Below are 20,693 nucleotides of genomic sequence, written 5' to 3' on the forward strand. Positions count from 1 at the left end.
GAGGCTGGGAGCACCCCTGAGCCCTCCGGTTCAGCTCCAGCTGGCTAACGGGTCCACAGGCGATCAGGGATGATAAGCACGCACGGTAAGATCGCGTCCGTCTTGTCTTGCTCTTTTAGCAGATTGGAATAAATAAAAACGCTGCTGCTCCTGAGCAGTACAACTACTCACAGAAGCCTAAGGACAGAATTTTGCAGAAGCTCTGCAAGGGAGGGAACATGCTCAAGTGCATTGTACCAAGGGAAATGTGCTGTGATTCTTCCTCCTCCAACCTACACAGATGCGCAGCCACCAACTTCCATCCCCACGACATTCTCCTTCCACCCTAGGGCATAACCTGCAGATTTTCTTCAAAACTACTGCTGGTGACACGCTACCTTAAATGCTTTCTGAATGGGAATTGCCCAAACCTTGCTTTGAGTGAACGCCCTTAGGATTTGTTCGGATCTGATTTGAAGGATGCACTCGCATCGCAACTGCGGGGGAATCTCACAATTAGTCGTTTTTCATTCTTACAGCAAAGGGTGAATCCCCACCTCAGTTCTGCTTCTCCAAGCCCTGCTTTGCATGCATTCAGCAGCAGATGGAGGAAAATGCAGAGTCATAACATTATGGTCTCCCTGCCATGCTGTAAAGTACTTTAAATATGTATCATCTTCAGGCTTAACGAGTCTCTGTGATCACTGGCTCGTACTTCTCTAGTGAAACAAACTTCATAACCTGCCTTCTTACAGGCTTTGGTACATTTTCCAGGAAACAGTGGTCCACAATGAGCTGAAACTGTTTTTGTTTTCTGCACGTAGCAAAGCTTCTGTGTCGCTGACACTCCCAGCAAGTTGTTTTAGAGAAGACCAAAGGTTCATTCTGTCTTTGATTACAACGAGGCCAGTGTGTGCACCGCGGCCATTAGATGTGCATTCAGATGGCTTCCCAAGAGCGGCATCTCACGTGTACAACCACCAATTCCTACATCAGATTTGGGTCTGTATACAAGGGAGACAGTTATCCATTCTGAGCATTTATTCTTCTCACAACCAGGATACGGACGAGGCCGGAAGACTTCTTCCTCCAGCAATGACTGCTTTAAACATACAGCGTGGCCATTTATCTTTCTTATTTTGACCTACTGACTGTTATGGGTCACCCGCAGCTGTCACAGAGAGCCTGAAAAGGAAAGGCTGAAATAAGGCTCTGTGTGCTTTCTGGCAGCCGGCACCACAAACAGGGACAGGAGGCATTCAGGCCCACAGCAGCAGCAGATGGACCCCAGCTCAGGGCTCCGTGCTGTGCAGAAGCAGCACGCATCCTTCCACAGGTTCCTGCAGCACACAGGGGAAGCTGAGGATGGGGAGAAGTTATCTCTAACAAAGCCCAATGACTGAGAACATCAGCTATGGTTTCTACCTGGAGCAAAACTCATTCACTGCTTATTAAAAAGAAGTTACAGTCTGGCAGCACTCTATTTAGCGAGCTCCACGATCACTTCCAAAGCAGCTTCATCACGTACCCAACACCTCCACGTAATAGTTTGGTGCGAACCCAGCTCTGATTTCCTGCGGCATCAGAGGATAACAAAAGACACGTTAAGCCTTTTTACGTGGACAGGAGGGTGTCCAAGAGGAACAAGCAAGCAGTTCAACAGCACCCATCTGCAGGGCACCTCTGGTGCTGAGCACTGCCCCCATCCATCGCGCTGCTTCCAGGGAGGCTCAGGTTTATCACTATTCAGTTTTGTGAGATCAGACACTTCCAGTGCATTTTCATTAGATTTGGATGTGCAGGCTACAGTTCTAAGCATACCAAAAGAAGTGCTTTCAATTTTAAGTTGTTAAGCTTAATTAAAAAGAGGAATAGAATGGAAGCAAAAAACCTCCCTTTTGTTCTTAAAAGATGCCTGGGTTTCCAAACAGAAACCAGCCGCCGAGATAGGCTATTGCTTTTCTCATTATGAGTTTGTCTGAGCAGAAAATTTATGTTCCTTTCACATCCCAATTCTGCATTATCACCCAAGTCACCATGAATATTTGGACCTCAGACAATGCATGAATATACAAAACTGAGCACAGCGCCAGCACCACGCAGAGCTGCAGGGTGCACTTCCAAAAATCTGCCCTGAGATGTGTGTTGTTTCAACCCAATTCACAGACTCTGCCTCGACCATCAATCTGCCCTGTTAACACACCAGACTGCAGCACTCCCTGGAATATATTGTGGTGTATTTATGAAAAGTATGCAACTACGTTTAATCTTTTATTAAAGGATGTTATCTTTGCACTACAGAATTTTACAGATTGCATGTGATGATTACACAATGTCAGCAGGTCAAACAATAACTATGGAAATGCAGAAGCCAAAGCACTCGCTGTCTTTTACTCGTTCCATACAAGTCGTCATCGCGTCTTAAAATACGACTGCAGCTGAGCACTGGAGATGGGCTTTCAGGCTCAAAGAGCCCAGGGCTGACGTTACTTGGCCACAGCAGGAGAGCCGTGCAGCCAGAGAGACAAAGCGACCCTGGCACGTGCCATCATCAGGTGAAAGCCTGCAACAAACAGCTTCTGTCCAACTTCCATTCGCTGCTCAAATCGCCCTTCTAACACTGAAGACTGCAGGTTGGTTGTTCACTGCCAATTCCCATCTTCAGGCTCATCTTCTTCCCACTAAACTCGAATTCTTACTATGAACAGTAATTGTGTTTTCTGGTTTATTCCTTAGTTCACCGTTTAAGAATGTTTGCCTTTCCAGTCTTTGGTTTCAGGGCATTCACAGACCTCAGCAAATTCACTCAACAAAAACCACACACAACACATCTCACAAGCACTTATTTCTGGTAGCCACCAAAATCACAACTCACCCACTCCAGAAGCAGCTTAACTACTTGCAGTCTCAGCACCAGCAGCCCTCCCAAAATACCAGCCAAGAGGGACAACCCTCAGTTTTGTCCCCTTCCCAACTTCTCATACAATCAACAAGGTTGGAAAAGACTTTCAAGATCATCCAGTCCATCCAGCCACCTACCACCAATACTTCCCCACTAAACCATATCTTAACCTGAGTGCAACGTCCAAGCCTTTCCTGAACTCTTGCAGGGACGGTGACTCAATCACCTTCCCGGCCAGTCTCATCACCTGACCACTCTTTTGGAGAAGAAACATTTACTAACAGCCAACCTGCACCTCCCCTGGTGCAACTTGAGGCCATTCCCTCTTGTCCTATCAGTTACACAGGAGAAGAAGCCGATCCTCACCCCACCACAACCCAGCCATCCTCTGGGCTCAGCCCTCCAGCCAGCTCTTTACCAGCACAGCGTACCTGTCCAAGCCATGGGCTGCAGCTCCTCCAGAAGAATACCATGGGAGACAGTGCTAAAGGGCTTTCTGAAGTCTAGGTCTACATCAAGCCTCCAGTTCTCTGGAGCCTCTCCAGTTAACCAGGAATTCTGACAGATGGAGGAAAGCAGCTTGGCTCCCACCTCCTGCAGCTCCCTCACCCAGCCCCACGGACCTGTGACCGTGCAGGTGGATTAATAGGTGTCTGTTTCCACCTGAATCACGGGCTGTTTATTCTGCTCACTATTCCAGTCCAGGTCAGAGGATTGAGCACCCTGGAGATAACTGGTCTGATTTTTAAAGACAGATGTAAAGAAAGCGTTGAGAACCACAGCTTTTTTTTTTTTTTTAATCATCAGTGATCATGTTTCCTGTTGCATCCAGGTAAGAACGGATATTCTCCTCAGCCCTCCTCTTACTGTTAATATAGTTGTAAAAAAGTTTCTGGTTCTCTTTTGCCCCAGTGGCCACACTGAGTTCAAGCTGGGCTATTGCCTTCCTTATTTTCTCCCTGCATATCCCAACAACTTCCTTGTACTCTCCCCAAGCTGCCTGTCCCTGCTCCCACAGGAGGCAGGCTCTTTCTCTCCTGGAGCCTCAGCAAAAGTTCCCAGTTCATCCACCATGCTCTTCTTCCCCACCAGCCCATCTTATGACACAGGGAGACAGCCTGCTCCTGCACCTCCAGCAGCTCCTTCCCGATGAATGCCCAGCCTTCCTGGACCCGTTTACCCTTCAGGATTGAATCCCAAGGGACTCTCCCTACCACCACACTAACAGTTTGAAGGCCATGCCCTGGAAGCCCAAGGTTGCAGTCCTGCTTCACCAAGATTTGAGAACTCCTCCATTCCATGGTCACTCTGCTCAAGGCGGTCCCAACCTCCACACCTCCCACCGGTCCTCAAAACACCTCCCAGCACTTCATTCTGATACATGGTGTATATCAGCTGAATCTTCACAAGCACCAAGCTTCTCCTCCTGTAACTCCAGCATGCCAGCGCAGCAAAATAAAGCTCGAGGCTCATCTTGGCTCACCAACGTGCCTCAGAACTGCAGCCTGCCCTCTGCACAGATGGATGCTGACTTCCTTTCCCATGAAATGCCGGCTGGTGCTGCTGGGCCCTCAGCAAAGACAAGGACCTAATTTTGGACACACCTTAAGACTACATAAGGTCATCCGCTGGAGGACTTGGCACAACTCGCTGTCCTATGAAAAGCACTGGGGGAAAAAAAGAAAGTCAACAAGACTATCAAGAACAGCTCCGGGCCTTTTCTAGTCCCATTTTAGCTTGATGAATGGGTTTAATTTCTGCTAATTCCTCACAAGGGCTGTTAAGTTCTCCATCCACCAGTCTGCTCTCAGCTCTCACAGGAACGGGTTCCACACAGAACCCAATGCTTCCATCAACCCAGGTGCAGCCACAACAACCATCAGGCTCCGACGGCGTCTGCCATATGCGTACAACAGTCTCGTTTTGCTCATAGGTGGCACAGCGAGGCGAGAGGCAATCCGTCTGAAATGGCATTAGGATTACTTCAGCGCTGCACCAAGGGAATTTAGAGCAATTACAAGAAACACCAAAAGCCAGAGAAACTTCAGAGCGGCATTTCGGAGATAACAAAAGCCGCTTTCCTCACATCACAAATGAACGCAGCCTGGACCTCTGAAGGAACCTCAGCGAACAAACAATGCTGGAAAGGCTCAGCAGACAGCAGAATTTTGTAACCAAGTGACCCATCCACTTCTCTTTCAAGAACGGCCCAGCATACAGAAACTCATAACAGAAGCTTAGTCCAAATCTGCGCTCCGTGCAGCTCTTCATTAAGTTTCTTTGCAGTAATTACAGGCATTTCCCCGGCCAGCGCGGCGTCACCAAGCTGCCACCTCACTCCAGTGTGTGCAAAGAACTGAGCATGGGGCAGCCTGAGGAGCAGTGACTCTCACAGCACTGAGGAATCATGCTTACATTCCTCAAAACCAACATCTCTTACTCAAGGGGTTGGTCAAACACAGTGTAACCAAGCCTCAGTGCTACACGGCAGCCCAGGCCCTCAGCAAAGCACAAGCAGAAATCCCACCTTTCCTCCAAAGGCTCGGAGCTAACAGGCATCTGTGCTACGAAGTACTGCCACCTGAACAGTGAACACCTGACAGAAAAATGCCAGGGATGGGACATTCCGTATCCATATCTCAGCCTCTTCCCCAGATAAATGCCACAACTGAACAGGGATCTCTACATGCAAAGCTGATTCAGGATAACTACCCACGTGTTTGCATCTCAAGTGATACCCAACAACCATAACTAGATTATAAGCGCTAAAAGCTTGGGAACGTTCTGCAGCAGCAATCCTGCAGTCGTGCCCTACACAGTGCTACCATTCCATCAGCAGGAGCAGGAGGTGCTCCCAGGCCGTGTCCTCACTCCCAGCCACCAGACACAACATTTCTTGTAAACTGACTGACTACTGCTTGGAAGCCACTGAAAGAAGCACACACTCTCCATTATGGCCAGATCTTGCTCCTCAGAGCAGCACTGACAACACAACACTCTGCAGAAGGCAGCCTGCGTGCCTCAGAGCAGGGACCAGGGTGGACAAAGCCCTCTGCTTTTCCAGAAGAAAACACTAACAGCTCTTTATCTGTTCCAATAGAGCTCTGGTTTGCAGTGTAATCGCAGTAATTGTGAAGGAGAATGTCTGCTCCCGAAATCCAAGGTCTCACGGTCCTGGTTGCCACTCTGAACGTCTCAGTTCTCCCACAGAAGGCACGATGGCATACCGAAATCACATGGCTTGCAATTAAGAGGCTTTTACTCCTCTCACCCTTTAAAACAGCAATAAAGGGACAAAGCCAGGTTCTTCCACATTAACCGGGAGAAAACGCGGGGAAAGAAACTACAGAAGGCCAGCACTAATGCTGGGGACAAACACTACTACGTTTAGTTGTGTTGTTCTGCAGGCTGCTCAGCGTCTGTTCCAGTGATGGTGAATGACTCTTTTCCTGCGAGTCACAGCACCGTTAGTTGGGGGAACCCAAAGTGATTGCAGCCACTGCTTCCCTGCACCCCAGTGCCAGTTTGGGGTTTGCTGTGCATCAACACCCATTGCTTTCGTGTTCGGGGACGCCTTAGGGAACTCACTGAAAGAAAACACAGAGCCTCAGAATGAAGCCTTTCAGAAGGGAGCACAGGCGGTGAGAACAAAACAAAAGCCTGGATTTCAGTTTGTTACAATACAGACAAAATCCCTCTTCTTAACCCCTCTGACTATGCAGACAAAAAAAAAAAAACCAAGGTATTCATTCCCTCAAAACACCTTTTTCACCTTAATTCTTTCTCTTAAAAAAAAAAAAAAAAAAAAAAAAGTCCAAAGATGGCAAAGCCAAGCAAGGTTACCAGAGTAAATGGAACAGGATGAGAGCAGGAAGAAGAAATAAAACAGCACCCCCTCACACTGAGCGCGTGGATTGAAGTTTCAGGAGACACCCCTGGGTTTTGCTCCTTCCGAAACAAAATGGTTGTGTTCCAAACTTGTTCCTAGCACAGCCTGTGCAGCAGCAGATATGGAAACTGCAGCTGAATGGGAACGCAAACAGCCCCGCGGGTAGCAGAGAGCTCTGCGGGCAGCGCTGCTCCCCAGCCACGCCGTGCCAAAGCCGAGGAGCACATCCACACAGGGGGAAGGCTGCAAGCAGCACCGTGCCCACAGCACAGCTCACAGCCTCAACTCCACCACCTCTCTCTGCTGCTTCTACATCGCGGCCATCACCACACAAAGAGCCCGGCTGCTTTGTGCGGCTGTACCTGCGGCTGCCCGTTACCTGCCGGTCCCTGCACCCGGACCCAGCCGCACGGAATGGATTTTAGCCCCGTGTTTACTCGTGTAACGTCAGCCTCTCTCCCAACGCACGAACGCTGAGAAACGTTTATCTTTGGAAAACCGTCGAGAGATGCTAGGAATGGAGGGCTCTGCCTGGCAGCAAACCTCCTCCTGCAGCCACCAATCGAAACTCGCAGAGGTAAAAACAACCGAAAAAAAAAAAAAAAAAAAAAAAAAAAGGGGGGGGGGGGAGGGAATTCACAATTCCGAGCCTGCCATTTTTTCACATCCATCTCCAAGCAACAGTGCCATAGCAACTTTTTCCTGCTTTAACCTTACAAAAGCGAAGGCTGGACAAAAATAAGATTCAGGAACGTCGAATTCCCGCTCGCATTCAGCTCGCCGCGCTCGGAATCACGCAAAGCCCGAAGCGTTCCGCGCCGCGTTCCTCTGCACGCCGCGGGCTCGGAGCTCCGGCCGCCAGCACGGCCCGTCCCGGGGAGCCCCGGCCGCACGCACGGCCCGTCCCGGGCCCCGCCGCCATTTTAGGGCCCGGCTGGAGGCAGCCGCGCTCGGGCAGCGGCCCCGCGGGCATCGCATCCCATCCCATCGCGGTGCGGCCCGGGCCGCCATCTGTCAGCGCGGTGCGGCTCGTATCTATTTTTCCCATGGTGACTCACGACGAAGGACGGAGCGGCGGAGCTCCGAAGGCGGTCAGCGCCCCGCGCTCAGCCCCCAGCGGCCGAAGCCGCGCACGGCGGTGCCGCCGTCCCGGTGCGGGCGCTCCGCGGGCCGCGCACGCCGCGATGCGGAACGCGGCTCCGGGCGGCGCTGAGCGCGGCGCGTTCCGGCGGGGATCCCAGCGGATCTCCGAACGGTTCCGCGGACGTTTCCGCGCTTCCCGAGCGGCTCCCTCGGTTCCCCCCGCGGTTCCCGGACCCCTCCCGCCCTCCGTCGCCGCCCCACTCACCGCTTGAAGTGCTCGATGATCTTCTCCTCCCGCACGTTCTCCGGCAGGTTGCCCACCCACAGGTGCCTGGTTTCCCGCACCATGCTGCGCGCCGCGGGGCGAGCCCCCTGCCCCGGCTCTCGGCCTCCACCGCCGCCGCCGCCGCCGCCGCCTCCCCCCGCGCTGCGCCGCCGCCGCCGCCGCCTCCTCCTCCTCCGCCGCCTCTTCCGCCGCGGGGCCCCGCCGCCCTCAGCGCCGCCGGCTGCCTCCCCCCGCGGCGGCGGCCCCGGCGGACCACACCATCCCCCGCGGGGGGGGCCCCGAGGCTCGCGGGCCGGCTGCGGGGCGGCGGGCTGCCCCTCGGCCGCTTTTCTTCCTCGGTGCCTCCCCCCCGCCTCGGCCGTGGCTCGCTCGCTGCCTCCTCCTCCTCCGTCAGCGGCAGCGCGGCGCCCCCCCCCTCTCCTCCTCCTCCTCCTCCTCCGCGCCCTTCGCTGCTCCGCCGCCTCGGGCCCGCTCGCCCCCCCCCCCTCCTCTCGCGGCGCCACACGGGGGCCCCCGCGCAGGCGCAGTGCGCGCTCAGGCGCGCGGCCCCGGGGAGGAGGGAGAGGCGCGAACACGCAACGCCCCTCGGGAGGGAGGGGGAGTGCGCATGCGCGGGTAGCGCAGGGGAAGCGGGAGGAGCGCGGTGCGATGCGACGTGACGGAGGGGTTTTATTGCAAAAAATACAAAAAAAAAAAAAAAAAAAAAAAAAAAGGCTGGGATGAGAATCGTAGATAAAGGAAGTACGGCAAAAAAAAAAAGAGATGAGGTACGAGCCAATAAACGGGAGCTGCGATGGAAAGTAGTAAATGCACGAGGTGGGTTGTGGAAAATAAGGGATGCGTGGCAAAGACCGGGGCTGCAGGGCGAGGTGATGAGTGAATGCAGTGCAATGAAGGGATTGCAAATAAAGACGTACAGTGCAAAGAAATAAAGGGGGGCTTTCGCAAAACAGTGGGGCTGCAATACAAAATGAGCGGGGAAAAAATGGGACGCGCTGTAAAAGGTAAAGGGCTGCCGTGCAAAAACGGGTGCAGGGCAAAAGGCATCGAGGATCTGCCCACTCCTCACCATCCAAGCCCAGCACAAAGCAAACCCAGCACCCTCCCCTCACTGCAATCAGCAAGTAAAAAATTAATTGTGGTGTGAGCAGACAAGGGCCCTGTGATGCAGAGCCTTTTATTAGCCTATAGCGCTGTTTATCTCTAATGGCTCCAAAGTTCAGTGCCGTATGAACCCCGTGGGCTGGCTGTGGGCCAGGCTCTGGCACTGGAGGAGCTCACCAAATCTCACCGTGGGCACCGTGCTGCCAAATTCTTCCCCTGACCAAACTGTGGTTTGAGTTGGAAGGTACCCGTAAGGATCAGGTCCAGCAGCAGTCCCAGCCATCGAGCTGTAGGTCACTTCCCTTTGCAAATCTCTCCATTTAAGCAGCCCTCTGACGCACGTCAGCCTGAGCCTCCGCAAACCTGAGCCTTATCCCCAGCTCTGCCTGTAATCCCACAGTGGCCCCGTGCCTCAGTTTCCCCCGTGACGGTGGGTGTGAAGCTGCTCTGCTGAATGGAGATGGACTGATTAAAAATAAAAAAGCAATAACTTCTTGCATGTAAACCATTAGTAAAGCGTGTGACCCCGCACACGCAAGGAAAAGCATTGCAATGCACTGTACCACACATTTCTGCATGGAAATGGGCTCAGCTCCTTGTTTTAACCAGTCAGAAACCTCAGGAGTAGGAACCACTTGTCTATACCTTCCTTAAGGGATTCCATTTTGGAGAAAAAGGAACCTATCCTTCTTCAAACCACGCGCCAGCTGGCTTTTCTACAGCAAGTTTTCCCCTAGCCAGGTAAGCATGCCTCCTGTGACAGCATTTCCAAACATTTTCCTCCCTCCCTGCCAGGAAAACACCTCTGAGGGACTAAAAAAAGCCACACGGTCTCCCAGGTCCTTCAAAGAAACCTCATGCAGGGTCACTGCTGTCACACTGCAGGCAGCCTGGCTGGAAGGACATCCACAGTCAAGGAGCTGTCAGAAACAAAGCCTGCAGACAGAAGAAACGGTTGAAATTAATACTTAAAATGCTCTGTTTACATGAAAGCCAGCTGGAAGAGGAGCGCATAGCCTGGTCCGTGATGCAGAACGAAGCTCTGGATCATTCCAATGCTCTTACTGTGCTTTGGGGGGAAGCTGTTCCCAGTTGCAACACACAGGCGCGCTTGGGCAGTGCTGCTGTAACCAGATCCCTCTCACTCATCTGGAGATTGTAAAGAACACAGATCGGAGAGAGTGTGACCTGCATCTCAGAAGGCCAAAGGGACCTCAGTAAAGGAGGTGGCAGCAACTGGTGTCATCCTGGTCACTGCACGAGGACCTGTGTGCAGCCTGCTGGCAACAAGCTTGGGAGCAAGCATCAAAGGTCAGCACTTGATCCTGCACCCCTCCTACTCAAACAGCCCAGAACAGGAGACTCCATCCAGCTGCTCTCCATCACCCAGTGTCTCTCAGCCACCAGCACACGCTAGGGCAGAGCCCGGGGCTCTGCAGGGCACTGTTTAATTGCTCATCCACACAGTGAGTACAGTGAGAACCCAGCTATCTGCAGGCATTGCGGCCAAACACTGTTAAAACATCTGCATGTTTCTTATCACCACTTGGAGAGGATTAACATGCCAGACCAGATATTAATGAGGGAGCAGGTTATAAACCCATCTCAGCTTGCACACTGTGTTCACATCAAGAAAAGCAAAGCAGGAGCAGGACAGATCAAAAGAGAGCCATTAAAGGCGTGAGAAAAACAGTGCTGCCATATAAGGAGCTAATAAAGTTAGCAGCTCTCCAGTTTGGAGGAAAAAAGGGCAGGAGGATCAGAAAACATCCTTGGGGTTCATACCAAAAGCAAAGGCAACAGCCAGAGGCAGCCTACCATCTAGGAGCAAACGTGGATAAATAGAAAGGCACTTTACAGAGCAAGCCGACAGCACTGCTCATACATTTTTAACATGCAACACAATGTTCATAACATTCCTAACCCAGTATCTTACCCCAAGTGGTGGAGCTTGCTAAAAAATTAGATACGGAACAAGGACAGCAACAAGGACTGTTTGCTAAAACCGTAACTCCCTACTATCAGCCCTGGCTCAGTGAGGGCTCTGCTTTGTGAGCTCGTAGCACTGCAGCTGCAGAGTGGGGCGGGAGGCATTACTCTGCTCCCCACTGCTGGGGACACCACCCTGACCAGACCTGCAGGGATTACAGCACTCGCATTCACAGCACGCAGCGATTACCCTCAGTGTCCAGTAAGCATCCAGCTTGCTTTGCTTTGTGCAGAGAAATGGTGTGCTGCTCAGACAAGAGCCCTCAGACACTCAGGGCTCTGCTTTGTTCAAGCCGGTCAGGTCCACCAACATCTTGCCACGAGGCAATTTATTGACGTGTCTTTCCTGCTCATTGACTATATTTATTAACACAACAGTATGGCAGCTGAATATCAAATTGCCAGCCAAGCTTTTATCTCATTTTTTAAGCCAGCCTGAATTGCTGTGCTAATTTTATTGCTTACCCATTACGTTTTATGCAATGGATAATTTTCTCCAAAAAGGAATTGGTGCTTTTTGATATTTGGGCTCATGTGTTGCCAAGACAGAGGATACTGGCTAATGTGCTGATAACGCTTTGAACGTGAAGCCTGATTCTGAATCCTAAGCAACAACACAAAGTATAGGATTTGAATTAATAAAGCTATTGATTTCAGTCCTTGCCTCTTACAGGGTAGCACTCCAAGTCTTCATGTGTTAACTCTGTCCAGAACATCCCTTTGAGATGCAGAACATCCCTGCATCAGCTGTACCAGCATTCTCTGACTTCTTTTCAAGCTCTTCTCCCAGCCAGACTCCTCGGTGTTCTCATCCACACAACGCAGGGGATGAGAGCTGCTGCAAAATAATGCCACCGTGGCCAATGGCTGAGCATCAGCTGCCTTCTGCAGCACAGCAAGCACAGCTCAGGAGCCCCTGGAATTTGATTTACGCTGAACCCATCTGTGTGTATATATATAAAAGCACACTTCCCTTTTCAAAATACATTGCTACCCAAAAATAGATGTTTCTTCAACAGCAGAGCACAGAGCAATTGCTAAGCCATCCAAGCAAAGCACTATGTGCAGTCAGAGACTGCAAAAGAACTCACTCTTGCTTACTGCATAGTAGAATTTTTGGAATTAAGACCTGGTTTTCACCCTCTGTTAGGAAAATAATAGAAACATTACAGTGCCAGCTTCTGCCCTGGTTCCTTTTGCCCCCAGGCATCTCTGCAACCACATCCTGAAGTGCTGTACCTGCTAGTTTTTTCCAAACATGAAGCATTACATCCTCTAGGCAGAAGGCTTCTGTCTTCCAGGCTGCAAACCAGAACGTTTCAGGGGAAGAAGATGAAAGGAGGAAGTCTCCCAGCCCCACCTGGTTTGACTACTGCAAAGGATACAAGCCTCCTAGGACTGGAGAGATCACTGTATCCTGTACGTTGCCACGTTTAACATACAGTTGCAGTGCTTTACCTCTCCATGAAAAGCCCTGCATGCAATGCCCAGCAGGAAGGACAGAAATCACACTGGAGATGTTGCAGGACAAAGGTTTAAAACAGTGCAACCGTGTGAGTTGCTCTTCTTCACATTCCCAATCGCATCTGATGGTCACACCCAGAGCCAAATAGCAAGCCAGCTATCTTCAGTGCTTTTGATTCACCATGTTGGCATTGAAGTTGAATCACTGTGTTCTAAATGAAGCAGACTGAGTGCACGCTTGTGCCATTACTGCTCTCTCACTTCAGGGAAAGGCAAAGAAGAAAAGTACTTGTGCATGGCGACTGTCTTTGAAAGGAGAACAGTTTCTTGGCTAGCTCTGGCTTTCATTTTACATCACCAGTAGCACTGCAGAACTCACAGTGCATGCTTATGCTTTTTCTACCTCTTTGGTGTAATAGGAAAGCTTAAAGGGCTGCAGCTTCACCCATAGGAAGAGGAGCAGAGGTTTCTATCACTCACTTGCTTTTTGCACCAGAAATTCAGGTTTTGTTTAGCTTGGAAGCCTCACAGATGTCATTCTGGTAACTCTTCAATCCAAAGCATGTGGTGATAGAAGTCCAACACTCCCAAGGAAACCCAGTTATTCCAAACTGACAGAGAAAAGTAGTACAATTCCTACAGGGTGTCGTGGCCTGATAAATGTGAAAGCATCCCAAACAGTTTGTTGGTCCCCTGTACCTGCAGGCCATCAGAGGCCCCCAACCAGCACCAGGCATATCTGCAAACACTTCCCTAACAAGAGAAAAAAATGCATGTCCTATCCAGGCTCATTTAATTCAAACACAGATGAGCCTTTTTAGGAACACAAACAATTGGCAGTTTTCACATACACCATGCACCAGCTTCTCCCAGCTCTCCATCTCACTTTGAAATCTGGCCTGGACATCTCATATTTACCCTCAGCTAAATTTTTGCCAGAAAAACATAAAGTCACAGCTGTGCTCCAAATCACTGCAGCAATCAGGCAATGAAATCACTGCTCAGAAAGCGTTGCTCCAGCTTAGCAGGGTAGGGCCCCTCCACTGGTCAGCCAGCAGCACTCACACAACACCAAAGCCAATATTCTCATTGATGAGGAGGTGCCAATACCTGCTCTCCTTGCTCACTGCTTGGACTATGCATTTTGAAGTCATGGCGACCTAGGAGAGATCAGAACCAGCTGCTTTTGATTACCTTCTGCCTCACAACAAAAGAAATTACACCCAGAAAGGAAGCATTCTCCTTCCTTCTGGCAAGCAAGCACAACTTTGAGGAATTGAGTAATAAAGCTGTGGCATCTCATGGGAGCAAGCTCACAGGAAAAATAGTTCAAGGGGACCCTGATCTTCAGCAACACCATTTAGCATGTTGCAACGCTCCCTCTGACGTCTGTGCATTACATTTGCCTGAGCAAAATGAGAAGTAATAAACTATTGCATGTAGGTCTGTTTGCTGGTAGGGAAAGGGGCCCCACAGTTTTACTCCCCGGAGGCACCCGCTCTCCCCACCCCTTTTGTGTGTATTTTTTTTTTTTTTTTTTAAATGTGCCACACATCAGCACAATGCTGACAACTGCATTGTATGCTTTCTGCCTATGCAGCAATTCAAGAACACACAACTCTGGAAGGTTTTTTGAAATGGGAAAGGGGGAGGGAGCTGTCCTTTGCTAGCCCATTTTAATTGTACAGCTCACTCCTCTACACGACCACAGGGAAGGGATAAAAATAAACGATTAAAACCAGCACTGTTTTTATCATCCAAAAGGGTCAAACTAAGTCTTCTTACAAGATGCAGTCAGCTGTGCTTAGAATAAAAGCAAGGATAGAAAAGCACAGGGTTTCTTCTCTGGCATTGGAACCTCGCCTGTCCTCCTCGCTGTCGTTTCGGTCTCCTCCTTCCCACACCTGGCAGTGCAGAGATACTGAAAAGGGAAAAGGGATGGAAGGGGACCGACAGCAGCCCGTCAGCTTTTCCACCTGCCAGCAGCAGCTTGATGGAGCCTGGTGGCACTGCTCCAGGAGCAGCGACCCGAGCACATTACCAGCCCTCCCAAATAAACTAATGCTTAACATCACACACGCACCAGCACACGCAGCCTCCTTTAACGATAATGATGACTAATCCACAGCCTTTTTTTTTTTTTTTTTTTTAAATAAGGCCACAAGGCAGAGCTTCTTCCAGAAGCAGCAGCTTTCTCTTTTGTGAAACAGTACAGAGTGGGAAGGGGAAGCCCTGGGACCCGCTCATGCCCTCCGGAAGTAACCACAGAAACATTGTGGCTTTCTGTGGAGGTGTAAAGCACTCACACAACCAGAGAACTGTGCCTTACCCTCCTCAGCAAGGCCAGATCCCACTGCCCAGCTTGCTGCATGTTTACAATACTCACAGAGAAGCTATCTGCTGCAGAGTGGGAGTTACACAAACAATCCTGCATTTCCCTGGGAGGAAAAAAAATAATAAAAATTAGGGCAGAAGACAGCTTTCACCCATAACATTGCAACATTCCCCTATGCTTCTTGGGTCAGGGAGGGGATGCAGGGTTGTGTAATTGAAGTGGAGCATCTGCATTAGCTCAGTGGGCCCTGTCCCCTGAGCAAGGTCACGTGGACTTGCACGGAGACACATTAGTGCTCGCAGCCTGCTTTAATGCAAAGCTGTGGTCAGACCGCAGCAGAGCCAGCACTAAAGGAGGTCACCTGGGGACTACAAAAAAAGTAATGAATTAAAAAAAAAAAATAAAAAAATCTATATGCAGATGTTTACTGACAAGCAGGCAAGTCCGAATCTTCGCTCTGCAAAAAGCAAGGAGCACAGAGCAGGCTGAGAAATAGCAGCCTGGTTCCCAGGACAAAGACAAATATCTGCATCTACAGACAACACCAAACAGATTTAGGTTACAGCTTTTAACCAGCCTCCCTCCCAGCTTTGCAGCCCTAAAGCCCACCGGATCTGCCGTTATTTTAGCACACACCGACTCCAGCTCTCCCTGATTTTTGGTGGCACCGTGGAAATACTTACCCACCTCACAGGCAGGGCTGTGAAAGCTTACATTTGTGAGAGTTTGCAAATGGTTTTGAAAGCCTTCCAAGGAAGGTGCTGTAGGATCGTAAATCCTTCCCATTATTAATAAAATGGAGCTATTGTTCCAGCTCTAATCAAGACTTGTCTCCAGCTGGGCAATTTTAAAATGCAATTCAAAGCATACACACACACACACACAAAACGATCATGAGGAAGCTGCAACACACAGGCTAAGAATAATAATAAATAATAATAATAATATTAAAAAAAATCACCGAAGCAGCAAGCTGTTCTTTGAAGGGGGGATAAAAAAATAATAAGGCTGCTATGTAAGATGAATTCCAAGCAGGCATAGCGGGGTGGGGAGAAGCTCCCTCCCACTGCCTGGGAAAGGTCACTTCTGCCCTAAGCAGCAGATCAGGGCTGTGGCACAGTGCATGCAAGTGAGCCCAGCCTCATCCATCTCCATCAGGAGACATCTCTGCTTTTAATTTATTTAGCAAAGGGGGAGGAAACGGAGGGGGGGGGGGGGGGGGGGGGGGGGGCGACGACGACGAGCGGGGGTAAAAGGAAAAAAAAAAAAAAAAAAAGCAACTTGCAAACACCTCCCAGCACCCTCTGCAAGGATGGGGAAATGTAGCGAGGGGGAGAGGCTTGGAAAGCGTCCTGAACCAAAGAGGGAGGGAGTGAGGGAGGTGGTGCATCCTCCGCATCCTCCTCCTCCTCCTCCACGCCTGCCCGGCTGCGGCAAAGCTCCGCAGTGGGTGCTCCCCTCCCCCGTGCATTTCCTCTGCTGTAGAAACTTCTGGAATCAGCTGCCGAGCTGGGGAGAGGAAAGCCGAGCAACCCTGCTGCCCGCAGAGGGGGGAGAAAAAAAGCGAGCATAGAGCAGGCAATAAAAGGGAGAGGAACGCACAGCACCAGGGCAGCCGCGTCGCTCCGTGCATCACGTAGGGCAGCCCGCGGGGCTGGAAATAAAGCACAAAAGCACACAAATGGTGGTGTGTGCAGCGCTGGATGGTGGGACGAGGAGCTGAGCCCTCCTCCCGGAGCTGCACTCAGCCCTGCCACTCAGTTCAGCTCATCCGTCCTCATTTCGGTGCAATGAATTCAGTGCCTGCCCGATTGCATTGCCAGCGTCAGCTGCTTTTTTTTTTTTTTTTTTTTTTTTTTTTAAATCAATAATAATTCATATTATTTTCCTTTTCGGTTCTGTTTCGCTGTTTTATTTTTTACTTTTCATTTTTTTTTTTATCCTTTAATTAAGAAATCCTTCCCCAACATCCCAAGGGAAATCTACACCTCTGTGGAACAAATAAAGCATCCAGGCACCAATCTCCACCACGGACTGATCAAATGGGCAACTGGTTGCTTTTTGCTTGTTTTTACCTTTTTTTTTACTATTATTCTTTGTCTTTTTTTTTTCTTTTGGCTGTGCACGTGTAATTTTTTTTTCCCTCTTGCTCTTAGGACAGTAGAAAGCCAATGGAGGAAAACAAAGGTAATAAATATATAAAATCCAAGATACGTACGGGCCAAAGTGAGAGTAATTGTGTGTAATTAGCATTATAGGTGAATGGCTTTGTTCTGCAGTCCATCTCTGGGATAAGGAGACATATAGAGACATGTGGGAATAAAGAGCACCTGTACGGCCCTAAATCTGTATTTAAACAGGAAAAAAAAAAAGGTATTTTAGGTATGAGGCTTTTAACAAAGGAGGGGCGATGCTACGCTGTGGTGTGGATAAAGGTAAAGAAGCATCGCAAACAATAAGGAAAGGAAAGAAATATGCGTGGTATCGAGGCTGCAGCCTCTACCGAGCACTGGGATGCGACAGGATTTGTGCTTTGTTGGGTTTTTTTTCTTTTCTTTTTAGCAGTATTACCACATCTGATCGCACCACATGGATGTTTTTAATTACCAGAACGGTGGCCGTGAGGAGACAGTTCCTTCCTTCAGTCCTCGGCTGTTCGGGGCTTTTTTGGTGCTGTTTTGGGGTTTTTTTTTTGTGCATTTTCCACGCGCTGAGGACAGCGAAGGCTGCAACCCCTGCGGAGGAGAAAAGCGGAGGGGGAGAAAGAATTAGGCATCAAGCTATGGAAATACCCACCTGAAAGGCGCGTGTGGAGGGGGCGGAAAGAGCAGCACTGACCCAAAAATCTTCACGCTATGAGGGGAAAAACACCTCAAAACGGGACGGGGACGGGAGGGGAACGAGGGGCCCTGAGGCCCTTCCCTCGCTGTCCGCCCGCCGCCATTTTGTCGCCTCAGCCCCGCTCGGCGCGGCCTCGCCGGGCGCCATTTTGTGAAGCGAGCAGCGGGCGGGGCCCTGCAGTACCGCGGGCGGCGCTGTGCCGCGCGGCCGCCTGCCTCCCCCTCCCCTTTCTGTGAGGTAAACATCCTCCGTTTGCTCATTTTTTACCACCTCTCCCCCCCCCTTTTTAATTTTTTTCCTTCTCCCCTCCACAGAATGAGGAGGTTACGTGATGCTCTTAAAACAGGGTCGAGAAAAGGGGAGAAGGTCTCCTCGGCATCACTGCGTGCAGCCACTCGAGGTGAGCAGATGATGTCTGTGAGGGAAAGTTTGACCTTACACACAATTAAGAGATATATTTAATTTCAGAAGATATTCCCCTCGCCCTCTGCTGATGTCCGTGAGCCTCCCTGACACACGGACACCTCCTGCTTTTTTTTCTGTGTGAATATTTTTAAACAAAGCACAAAACAAAGGGCTCCGATCAACACCCCGGTGAAATAAAGAAGAAAATAAACTGCTCCAAGGCAGAGCTGGGCAAAAATCCTTCATTCCACCTGGAAAACCAGGGCTGCAGGACGCTGTAATCAACACTGCTGGTGGGGTGGATGCTGTCAGAGCTGCCTTGTACCTATTTGCAGAAATAGGGTGGGTTGGGTGATTTTTATTTTTGCCTTATTTATTTATTTCATAACCCAGCGTATAATTTGCAGCCTGGTAACAAGGCTTACATAACGGGATGTATCGATATATATATATATTTTTTTCCTGGTGTATGGAAAACACTGCGTTAAAAATAACCTCCCAGCGCTGCGTATGGAGGGGGAGATGCAGGCAGGTCCTGCTGCGGGCTCCTCTGTAAGCAGATCTCAGGATGAAAGGACAATAGCACAGTGTTATTTTCATTGTGGTTTTGTTTCTTTTGTCTTTTTTTTTTTTTTTTTTTCTTTTCTGTTTTTGTTTTCATCCTGGCTGTGCTCCAAATCACGAAGCTGGAGAATTTCAGGGCTCGCGCTGCTCCGCTTATTTTTAACCCAGAACAATTCCAGCTGCTTTCCAACCCTCCCCCCTTAACCAGAGCGCATTTCATGAGAGGCTGCTGGCTTTTAGGTTGTGTTGAGCGCAGGGAAGTGCAAAAATGGGTCTGAATGCTCCGCCAGAAAGGATGACACTGCAGCAAGCCAGCTGGGACAAGCTCACAATTAACTCAGGTCAACCAAAGGGGGAAATAATAATAATTAAAAAATTCCTCCAGCTCTAAAATTCATTTTAAAAGAAAAACAAAGCACTGCTGCCATTGCTCCTTTCTCCCTTCTCGACTGCTCCAGCCTCACTCATCCCATCTCGCTGCAGTGCTGGCTCCTGCTCGCCGCTCCCCAGCAGCTTTCACCTCCGAGGCAGTGATGGCAGAGGGAAGGCACGCCAGGAATCCGGCTCAGCTCTCCCTCAGTCCACCGCCTGCTTTTCACATTTCTCACGGCTGATGGGGCCGTTTCCAACCCGTTTCCCTTTACAACCTTGCTTATGCTGCACCAAAATCTTCCGCTTGCAAGTGAAACCTGCAAAAGGCCGTTTTTGTTACAAAGAAAAACCTTGATCGCCGATTTAAAAATATTACGGCCGTGCCTGTCAGCTCCTTTTAACAACCCTACCGTTGCAAGAAAGAGTAACCTTTGTGGTTTTTTGTCCTACATTCTCATGTTCCTGGGAGCAGGGCATGGTGTCGGATGCCTTCTCTGGGAAAGACCAGGGAAATTTTATCCACAGGCCGCACCCAGCCCAAAGTGAAGAAATATTTGCATTTGCTTCTCCTTGGAGAGCGGCCAGCCTATGTGAGAGGGCCCTCCCCGTTCGCCTTGGCCTGCCAAGAGGGATTGCAAGAAAGGACGGGCTGATTGCAGCAGCTCAGGGCGTTGCGCAGGCACGGCTCCTTGCCCTTTTGCACCTCCACTGCAAGACGACGCAAGACCTCAGCAGGTTTTGCACCTCCAGGTGATCCGAGGGGGCTCTATGGTGCTTCTGGGGGTAAAGAATGAGCTCTGCATTGCTGTGGGTGTGTTTTGTTTTTGCTGGCAGACCTGGGCACGTTGGTGTTGAGTAAGGAGGTGGACTTTAAACTTTTTTTCCCTTGCAAAATCGCTTGCGATGGAGTGAGGAGCCCAAGGATGGGCTGAGCTGTTGCAATTGGTGCCTACATGCTCAGCAGCAGAACGGGACCCCCAGGACTTGATGGGGCCAGACGTACAGCACAATTCCTTGATGTCCACCCAGAGGAAAACACAGGGTTGTGCTTTCCAGGCTCAGCAACACACCCAGACCCCAGCTCACAATGCTTCTCCCCTTACCCACCCAGAAAGCAGCTCGGATCAGCCTTTATCAGTTTACTTCCCTATCTGTACACCCCCGTCATCCTTCGCTCCTGGAAAAAATTGCCAAATCCAACCACTTCTGCAACCCTTTGAACTCTCCAGCTGCACTTTGTCCTGCTCCTCTCCCTGCCAGAATCACCTCCAAGGCTTTGTGTCCGTAAAAGCCATTCCCTGCCCACCTCTGGCCAAAATCCACTGCAGCCCAGTGCCAGCAGAGCACCCTGCAGGGAAATGCCCAGCCCCTTCCTGCTTTCACTACACAGAGCCGCTGCTCAGAGGGTTCAGCAGTGCAGCAGCACATCTATACCAACGCTCAGCATCACTATTCCCATCCTCCCTGAAAATCTCATTTG

At 50.3% G+C, this 20,693-nt stretch overlaps 1 protein-coding gene across 1 annotated transcript in view; it reads right to left on the reverse strand.

Annotated features, from left to right (window-relative positions):
• The window catches only part of SPEN (spen family transcriptional repressor), a gene marked incomplete at its 5' end in the record, with an annotated part of 55,984 nt that extends 47,783 nt beyond the window's left edge, over positions 1-8,201 (reverse strand). The window contains one exon of the mRNA XM_079545366.1: positions 8,119-8,201. Coding sequence (XP_079401492.1) covers positions 8,119-8,201 — 83 coding nt within the window. The remainder of the gene's footprint in view (positions 1-8,118) is intronic.
• Between the last annotated feature and the right edge of the window lie 12,492 nt (positions 8,202-20,693).

Source organism: Tetrao urogallus, assembly GCF_951394365.1.
Source record: "Tetrao urogallus genome assembly, chromosome: 21".
NCBI lineage: Eukaryota > Metazoa > Chordata > Aves > Galliformes > Phasianidae > Tetrao > Tetrao urogallus.